This window comes from Thalassophryne amazonica, chromosome 6 (genome assembly GCF_902500255.1).
Source record: "Thalassophryne amazonica chromosome 6, fThaAma1.1, whole genome shotgun sequence".
NCBI lineage: Eukaryota > Metazoa > Chordata > Actinopteri > Batrachoidiformes > Batrachoididae > Thalassophryne > Thalassophryne amazonica.
In genome coordinates, this window is record NC_047108.1 from 116,792,000 (window position 1) to 116,802,177 (window position 10,178).

The 10,178-nt window shown below is 38.8% G+C and overlaps 1 protein-coding gene across 1 annotated transcript; it reads left to right on the forward strand.

Annotated features, from left to right (window-relative positions):
- The first annotated feature begins 527 nt into the window (after window positions 1-527).
- On the forward strand, window positions 528-8,436 carry wfdc2 (WAP four-disulfide core domain 2). Its single transcript, XM_034171634.1, has 3 exons — window positions 528-793; window positions 883-1,014; window positions 6,843-8,436. The coding sequence occupies exons 1-3, from the start codon at window positions 640-642 to the stop codon at window positions 7,001-7,003; spliced, it is 447 nt and encodes a 148-aa protein (XP_034027525.1). The 5' UTR covers window positions 528-639; the 3' UTR covers window positions 7,004-8,436.
- The last annotated feature ends 1,742 nt before the right edge of the window (window positions 8,437-10,178 follow it).

A 10,178-nucleotide genomic window follows, 5' to 3' on the forward strand; every position in this document is an offset into this window, starting at 1 on the left:
GTGACAAAGGGGGACCTTATTTCACAAAATCCTTCCCTTATTGGTCCCTGTGGGCATTGGAGGGAGGTCCAGCCCCCTCCCCATAATGGAACATATTATGATTTATATTGTAACTTGAATGCCTTCAAGTGGTAAAACCAGTTCAACCCAGTTTGACATGCACATTTAGACAAATAACAGACTAAAAGCACATCAAACTAATTACATAATACCAAAACAAATAGCAACGAAAACAAAATAACAAAATAATAGATAAACACTCAAATATATCTAACAGTAGCTAACTTGGAAAATGGCCACCGCCTTGGCTTTCCCAGTGGTCAACTGACCAGACTTGGTATTACTTTAGGAATCATTATGCCAAATTTGGTGCTAGTATTATCATTTGCATGATTTTGCTGTAAAACCTATGTTCTCTGCTCCATAATTACCCTCCTTGCACATGCACTACTCTTTACAGTGCTTTACATAAGTGGGAAAAAAAACTCATCATGTGGGGCCAATGTATACATTTAAATCAAGTCAATACAAAGTCCCCATTAATTTGACAGGCACAAGGACCCAGCGTCCTCTGGTCAAGCTGCTTCTTCCACTCAGTATAAAAGTAACAGGAAGCTCGATTGTGTGCAACAAGTTAAAATGGGCCAACACTGGTGGGCCATTTGGGCCCTGGCTGCTGTGCTTTGTGCGTTTATGAACTTGAACACAGTTTTTGGTGTCAGCGTTCCTGGTCCTCCTCCACCACCACCACCACCTCTTCATCCTCCTCCTCATCCTCATCCTCCTCGTCCAGGTATGTTTTGTTTATGTTGTTGATTTTACACAAACTTGGTGATGGTTCTATCAATTCGCTCCCCCCCTCCCCTTTTTCCCATCTTTCAGAACCACCCAAGCCAGGCAACTGCCCACGCAAAGCAAAGTACGGTAAATGGTGCACATGTGACTCAGACTGTCACGGCAAGGAGAAATGCTGCATAATCAACTGTCAACCCATGTGTGTCGCCCCTTACAAATGTAAGAGCCACAAACACACATGTCTAGTGCTTCATCGCTCTCTACGTTAGATAAAACCTAGAGCTCAAAAATCATCCAGAAAGGTGGTTATGGTTGATGAACATAAGTTTATACGAGGGCTGTGATAAAAGTATCCGACCTTATTATTTTTTTCAAAAACCATATGGATTTGAATCACGTGTGATTACATCAGACATGCTTGAACCCTTGTGGGCATGCGAGAGTTTTTTCACACCTGTCGGTTACGTCATTCGCCTGTGGGCAGTCTTTGAGTGAGGAGTGGCCCACCCTCTCGTGGATTTTTTCATTGTTTAGGAATGGCTCAGAGACTGCTGCGTTGTTTGATAAAAAATTTTTCAAAAACTGTAAGGCACAACTGAGTGGACACCATTCGATAAATTCAGCTGGTTTTCGGTGAAAATTTTAACAGCTGATGACAGATTTTTGTGTGTAAGTGTCGTTTTAAGGATGGCCCACGGCGATCTGTGCTCCGAGGCGGCGTCCTCTCGCTGTTTCAAGGTGAAAACTTCCACATTTAGGCTCTGTTCACCCAGTAAGTCGTCAGAGAACTTTCAGAAGAGCTCGGGATCAGCAGTTTATTCGGACATTCCACTGTTAAAGGAGATTTTGTAATGAAAGAACGTGCGGGCAGAGTCGCATGTCGGGCCGGACCCGACCGTGGGGGGTCGTGACAGGAAAAACACCTCCGTTGGAAACCTTAACGGACAAGTTGGAACATGCCCAGCTGTTAAACAATTTCTCAGATACTCACTTGCTGAAAGCCATCAAAAGCCGCCTGAATTTTACAAATGGTTTTCAACACGGAGGTGTTTTTCATGTCGCGGCGCAGACAGATTTGCCACGTCGTCACGGATCCGACTCGGCAAATTCGTCTGCACGTTCTTTCATTACAAAATCTCCTTTAACAGTGGAATGTCTGGGTAAACTCCTGATGCCGGCTTCTTCTGAAACTTCTCTGTTCTCTGACGACGTCCTGGGTGAACAGGGCCTTAAATTAGGATGTTTTCAGCTCGAAACAGCCAGACGGATGCCACCTCCAACCGCGCCGATCCGCTTTGTGGGCTGTCCTTAAAGCGAAAGAAACTCCATAATCTCTCATCAGCCGTTAAACTTTTCACCGAAAACCAGCTGAATTTCTCGAATAGTGTCCACTCGGATATCCTTCACAGGTCCTGAAAAAATTTGATAAAGCAACGCGCGCCGTCTCCAGCGGCTTCTCAAAGAGATTCCGACGGGCGGGGTGGAGCACTCCTCACTCAAGGCCTGCCCACAGGCGAATGACGTCACCGACGCGTGAAAAAACTCACGCATGCGCACAAGGGTTCAAGCATGTCTGGTGTAATCGCACGTGATTCAAATCCATATAATTTTTTTTTTTAAATAAAACTGCCGGTTAGTTTTATCACAGACCTCGTATACACTTTTACAAAAATAATAATATTTACAACATGGGCTTACTTCATTGTGTCACAATGTCAGATTTTCAGTGGGTCAGTAATTTACATGCAGTAAGGTGAAGACCTCCTTACACTGCATGGAAAATTCCACATTATTCAAAAAATTGATGGGATTACTTATTACATTTCTGGATAACTAATCTGCATAATATGGGGTCAACTGGGGACTTTTGGCTGTTTTTAAGGTCCCAACTGAAGAATCTGTACCCTCTTGGGAGCAGGATTTTTTATTTATTTTTTAAGATTTATTTGAAAGCTTCTGGAAAGTGTTGGTTCTCCACATAGTCCAGGGTCAAGCAGATTTTCGGTACCACTTAAGGGGAATAATCAACATTTACAATCCAGCCTCTGTGTACCCTGACCTACATAAAACTGTATGGTGGCCATCCCAGTGTGGTAGCTGTTGCTAGGTAGAGGTCAATGAAGAATTATACAGATGTCAAGTTTTTAAAATGCGCCAATTATATTGAAGGGTTATTTGTCTGATTATAACAATCCAAAAAAGGTATAGTTTGGACTAACTATGACTGAACATTTTGGAGTTATAGTGTTAAAACAGCAAATAATGTTCACAATGGTCAGCTTGTGCAGGGGCTAGAAGTTAAAGTTCCAATTTTTGTAAAAAGTTATGGAAATTAATAGTTTGCTCTATCTGTTATGCTTAGTTATTGCATTACAGGGCAACACGTTATACGTCATAGAATCCAGTAGATGTTCACCCTGTTTGACCTTTACTTTGGAGACCAAACATTCAACATAGTCAAAACTATTCCATATTAACTCGACCAATAATTTGCATCACTTTTTACTAAATTGGAGTGACATTACTTTAACGTTTGACCCCTGTACAAACTGTAACTGACCTTTGTCACCATTTTTGCTGTTTTTACTCCATAACACTGAGACACAGATAGGCCAAAGTATACTTTTTGGAATCTTTATGATCATACAAATAATGTGGTGTAGTTTTTTTTAATAAGATTGGCATATTTTCATGCACTCTGTCTTCTCGTTTATACTGTGTTAGAGTTGATTTAACACCATGACAGAGTTCATTTAACTATTTGCAGTGGGACCAAATGTCGTCCCTGCAATGGCACCATGAGGAACTGCATAATCAATTCTACAATTTAAGAAGGATGGAATCATAATAGCATCATCATTGAGGAAGGATATCCAAATTAATATAAAGGATTAACAAAACGTTGGTTCTAAAGCTCCAACAGAACTTCGGGGTCACAACAAATAAACTGATAGAGGAGTCTGAGGCATCAGATAGAAATGTGACATCATCTATTAATACAAAATCTGAAGAAAAAACAAGACCATTGCTGTTTAGTGTTGATAACCTCGACAAACAGAGTTCTCTCTTAAAGCTAAATGATGTCATCTGAGGTTTTGTTCAATCTTTAGGACAAAATTAAATTTTTGGATGTAAATTTGGACCTCTTTCTTCGACAATGTCAATTTCTGGAATCTTCCAAGCTGTTTAAAGAGGCGGTCATACTGGAATGTGTAAATTATTGTCCCACTTAAAATTTCATATAGTGCAACTATTGTTTTAAAATAACTTTGTATAGAAATAAAACAGGTATTCTAACCGCGTAATACACATAAGATATGTTGGAACATGTGCAGTAGGACTAAATTGAGTTTGAAGGTTTTTAATCCAAGGTGTAGGCAAATTTATGTCCACAATTCATTTGACAAATGAAGTGGTTTTCACACACAAAAAAAGGTCTAACCTATAGCACACACATTACATTTAGATATTCAAAAAAGAGCAGAGCCAATAAAATGTACCAAGAATTTGTTGAAGGTATTATGCACTCCAATGAGCACCATTCATTTTCTAGAAATGGTTTTCGTTTCTATGCTGCACATCTGGTCTAAAATACTAAAATATATTTAAGTAAATTGCACTTTAACTTAGTACAGAATAATCTGACATAAATTAGGAAGGAGTCCAACAATTTCCAAAATGCCTTTTTTTTTTTTTTTTTTTTAGCAAAATGCTATGTACACAAGTTATTTCAATTTGAAAAGAAAACTCAAGCTGTGCCCACAAATCGTTTGTGACAACAAAACTATTTGCATCATTATAATTTGGATTAAATGTAGCTTTAGACACCCCATGAGTGGTTCAATAGAAATTTTAACATTTCCAGACATTCTTACTCTAATAAAATGTTCAATTCATTACTATATATATATATATATATATATATATATATATATATATATATATATATATATATATATATATATATATATATATATATAAAATCACCATCAGACCTTGTATAAAAAAAGTATACTCAACAAAAATATAAACGCAACAGTTTTGGTTTTGCTCCCATTTTGTATGAGATGAACTCAAAGATCTAAAACTTTTTCCACATACACAATATCACCATTTCCCTCAAATATTGTTCACAAACCAGTCTAAATCTATGATAGTGAGCACTTCTCCTTTGCTGAGATAATCCATCCCACCTCACAGGTGTGCCATACCAAGATGCTGATTAGACACCATGATTAGTGCACAGGTGTGCAGTTTTGTTTTATTGGGGGGGGGGGGATACCAGTCAGTATCTGGTGTGACCACCATTTGCCTCATGCAGTGCAACACATCTCCTTCGCATAGAGTTGATCAGGTTGTCAATTGTGGCCTGTGGAATGTTGGTCCACTCCTCTTCAATGGCTGTGCGAAGTTGCTGTATATTGGCAGGAACTGGTACACGCTGTCGTATACGCCGGTCCAGAGCATCCCAAACATGCCCAATGGGTGACATGTCCGGTGAGTATGCCGGCCATGCAAGAACTGGGACATTTTCAGCTTCCAAGAATTGTGTACAGATCCTTGCAACATGGGGCCGTGCATTATCCTGCTGCAACATGAGGTGATGTTCTTGGATGTATGGCACAACAATGGGCCTCAGGATCTCGTCACGGTATCTCTGTGCATTCAAAATGCCATCAATAAAATGCACCTGTGTTCTTCATCCATAACAGACGCCTGCCCATACCATAACCCCACCGCCACCATGGGCCACTCGATCCACAACATTGACATCAGAAAACCGCTCACCCACACGACGCCACACACGCTGTCTGCCATCTGCCCTGAACAGTGTGAACCGGGATTCATCCGTGAAGAGAACACCTCTCCAACGTGCCAAACGCCAGCGAATGTGAGCATTTGCCCACTCAAGTCGGTTACGACGACGAACTGGAGTCAGGTCCAGATCCCGATGAGGACGATGAGCATGCAGATGAGCTTCCCTGAGACGGTTTCTGACAGTTTGTGCAGAAATTCTTTGGTTATGCAAACCAATTGTTTCAGCAGCTGTCCGAGTGGCTGGTCTCAGACGATCTTGGAGGTGAACATGCTGGATGTGGAGGTCCTGGGCTGGTGTGGTTACACGTGGTCTGCGGTTGTGAGGCTGGTTGGATGTACTGCCAAATTCTCTGAAACGCCTTTGGAGACGGCTTATGGTAGAGAAATGAACATTCAATACACGAGCAACAGCTCTGGTTCCTGCTGTCAGCATGCCAATTGCACACGCCCTCAAATCTTGCGACATCTGTGGCATTGTGCTGTGTGATAAAACTGCACCTTTCAGAGTGGCCTTTTATTGTGGACAGTCTAAGGCACACCTGTGCACTCACTAATCATGGTGTCTAATCAGCATCTTGGTATGGCACACCTGTGAGGTGGGATGGATTATCTCAGCAAAGAAGAAGTGCTCACTATCACAGATTTAGACTGGTTTGTGAACAATATTTGAGGGAAATGGTGATATTGTGTATGTGGAAAAAGTTTTAGATCTTTGAGTTCATCTCATACAAAATGGGAGCAAAACCAAAAGTGTTGCGTTTATATTTTTGTTGAGTGTATATATATATATATATATATATATATATATATATATATATATATATATATATATATATATATATATATATATATATAAAATCACCATCAGACCCTGTATAAAAAAAGTAATGTTCACTCATTGACAAAATGATTATAAAACCCCTATTTAAATGCAACGCAATTTTATTATGAATTGTGGTAGACTGCCTATTACGGTATGCGAGTTTATAAACCAAAAATTCTAGTTTTTAAGGTAAAAAATGGTTATATGATTTACTTCATTATATTAATGTGTAAACATTACTTTTTTATTTACAGGGCTTTCACTCCACTGCACAAATTTTATCTTTCAGACACATGCACCTGCTTAATGAAAACTGTTTTCGCCTCTGTGTAATTTTGCCACTGCTTCGGTTTTATGTCTTTTTATTGATTTGGATTTAGAGGTGTTAATCCCTGTCTGTCCTCAGCCAAGCCTGGAGACTGTCCGCATGTCTGGGTCAACTCATGGCCATGGTGGCCGTGCCCAGAAGAGTGCTTGGATGACAGCGAATGCAACTACGACCTCAAATGCTGTCCCAATTACTGTGGCCAACATGAATGCATGCCACCAATCGGTTTGATATCATAAATGATCATCCCTGCAAAATTTGTGCATCTTGTATATTTTCTCTGTAATCTTGAACATTTTGTGCAGCTGTTTTTGTTGTGACCTAATAACATGGCCTTAAAGTACTCAAAAAGCAGTCATGCTTTATTGAAGTTTATGGTCCCTTTTGAAAAACCCCTCAAAAGCCATCTTTTGCAGACTTTGGGCTCTTTTGACTTTGTCTTTGAAGCTCTTTGTACTTTCAGGTATACCGCCTACAAGCTGTCCTCCTTACGACTGGGATACGGTGTGTGCTAATGGCTGCTCGTATGACTTCGAATGTGGCCCTTTCCAAAAATGCTGCTCCAGTGGATTCTGCTACAAATGCATGTACCCAGTGTAGCAAAGGTACGCCAGTGGAGGTCAGGATTTCATAGCTTACTTGATTAAGCGTGACTGTAAATACAATATTTTCTGGCGTATAAAGTGAAGGGGGTGTTTCCCACTAGTTTAGGTCCAGCGACTTAACGTATATTTCAGTGCAACTTATATATCGGGGGGGTGGTGGTTCACATTTATTTTTAATAATGACAGTTATAATGACTGTTAATATCAGACTTTTCTAGGAATCAAAACACTAAACAAAATAAACTCACAAAAGAATAACTACCAATAATAATAATAATAAACCACAATGCACAAAAACCCAAATGAAACAACTGATAATACAGAAGAAGGGTGCAACTTATACTCAGGTAGATTAATATATGGTATTTTCTGGAGTATAAGTCACACAAGAGGAAAACACCCATGAAACAAATCACACTTCATTCAGGTGTGTTCACTTAGTTCACCCAGGTGTTAACTAACTGAGCAGACCTGAATTGCCTCATTTATGCAGTTAGAGCAGAGAGAACTCGAGAATATGCAGTAATTTTGTCACAAGGACCTGATTTATAAGACATGGGCCACCTGTAGATAACTTTGCACCAGATGGAAAATAAATACCACAATCCCTCACTTCTGTACCTGTAGTATTAATGTAACATTTTTTTCTGTTACCCTGAACACTAAGACATCATAAATGTTTTTTGTCTCACCAGGTCTGTGTCCACGAGCCTGGATAACCCTAATTTGTACCAGTTACTCCTCCTATGAGGGTCAGTCTGGATTGGACATGATGCAGTAATAAAATGACATGGACCCACCTGATTGGACAAGAAGTGAAAACATTGACTCATTTGGTTCTCATAGTCTGTGTGAACTTTGATTTGGTTTCTTTCATGTAATAGAATGAGAAAATGTTTAATTTTTTTTTCTTAACTTTTAAAGCACTCAGATGTGCAGAGTCACACAAGATATGACATGACTGTTTAACATTTTTATTTTCATTCTAAAATAAATAACTTTTTTTATTTTAAGTACAGTCAATATGCAAAGCGGACATACCCTTGGGCTTTTAAACATTTCATAACACTGCATTTACGCAAAAAAGTATGTGCATATATATATATATATATATATATATATATATATATATACATACACACACACTTTTTTTTGCATAAATGCAGCGTTAAGTACAAGATCAATTCACTAACATATTTTTAGAAAGTTGGTCAAATGTTACACATAAACACCAAGCCATTTTTAGATGGAGCCAAAAAAGGGTGATGGTAAGATTTATTTATTTTTAGACACTGCATGATAGGGAACTTTGGGTCATGTTGGAGGTGTGCAACCTGGCAGTATCCTTTTGTTGTTATTTATGTGAAAATATTATACACAATTATGGAAGGAAAGGTGGTTGACATCACCTGAATCAAATGAGATACAGAGTTGTAAATGTAACAAAGGAAGAAAATAATGGCCGCAGATACGTAACATGTCCAGTTATTGTAAGACCCAATCCTAATATCCCGCCCTTTACCCGTCCACTTCACCCTTTCCCTTCATTTTACAATGTGTGGTGCATTTCCTTGAGTATGAGCCAACAAGACTGAACCCAGAATAGAGACCTGAGGAATCCCACATATAATCTTTGTAAATTAAGACTGAGCCTCACTGAAACTTTGGTCTCACATGTCAAGTTTAACATAAGAGATGCCAGATCTGAGAATTGTTGGAAATGTTTTGCACTGAATCAAAAATAAATACATAGGTAAAAATTCTGCATGTCTCAGTGTGCAACTTATTACTGAAATATGAGATAAACTATGAAAACACACAGCTGTTTAAACTGTACTGGACTTCAATGTGTTAAAGCCAGTGGTGGGCATAGTTCCGCTAACCTGCCAATTATCCAAGATAATGTTTTCATTATCAGATTAGCTTTTCAGATAATGCTTAAAACAGTCAGACTAATTATCTTACGATAAGTTTTGGTCCAATAATTTATAGACCGCTAATGTATTTTTGCAGACGTGGTGAAGCTGAATCATTACAAACATCTATGAAACCTAAAATCAGTTTAGTACCTACCTGTTACATGTTTTATAGTAGATGTGCAGTTCTATCCTCCATAAACAGAGAAGAGCTGGTTCTAGAAGAAACCGCTCTATCCTCTGCAGACAAAGAAGAGCTGGTCACAAAGAAAGAAAAAAGCTAATTTCTTTTGACCCCTTAATGATATGCTGGCAATATCACCCAAGTCATCCCAAGGCATACATTTTTAATTTATGGTTAAAATTTTAACCAAACTAATTTCAGACAAGTTATTTAAATTTATGTCACGTTTTATAAAGTGAAAATGTCAGATACATGTTTTAGTTTTAAAGTAATGCACTAATTTTGAAGGTTTTAGTGTGGACATGTTGTGCCCAGGTGCATTGTGGGTACCTCAGTACATTCACGACAGAAGAATTGCATTTGAGACGCTCTGATCAGGCTCCACACAGACAACAGCATCAAACTCTTTGTATATTGTGCCTAAAACTCTTGTGAATATATTCTCTGGGTTTATAGACATTGTTATTGTGTTTAAGTAAAAATGCCAGAAGCAGCCCAGGTTGCTCCTCCATTATTTTCAATTGGAATCAATGCAATCGATTCCTGCTATTAGAGTCCTGTTTATGCCAAACACTGTCTGTCGTCTTTGTTCCAGAGTAATATATATAAGACGTCTGAAATTTAGTTTGCATTTATTAAATTCCACACGTTAAACGTAGCAGACAGGGATTATCTGGAATTTTGTTTTGGCAAGTTTTCACAGTCTCTA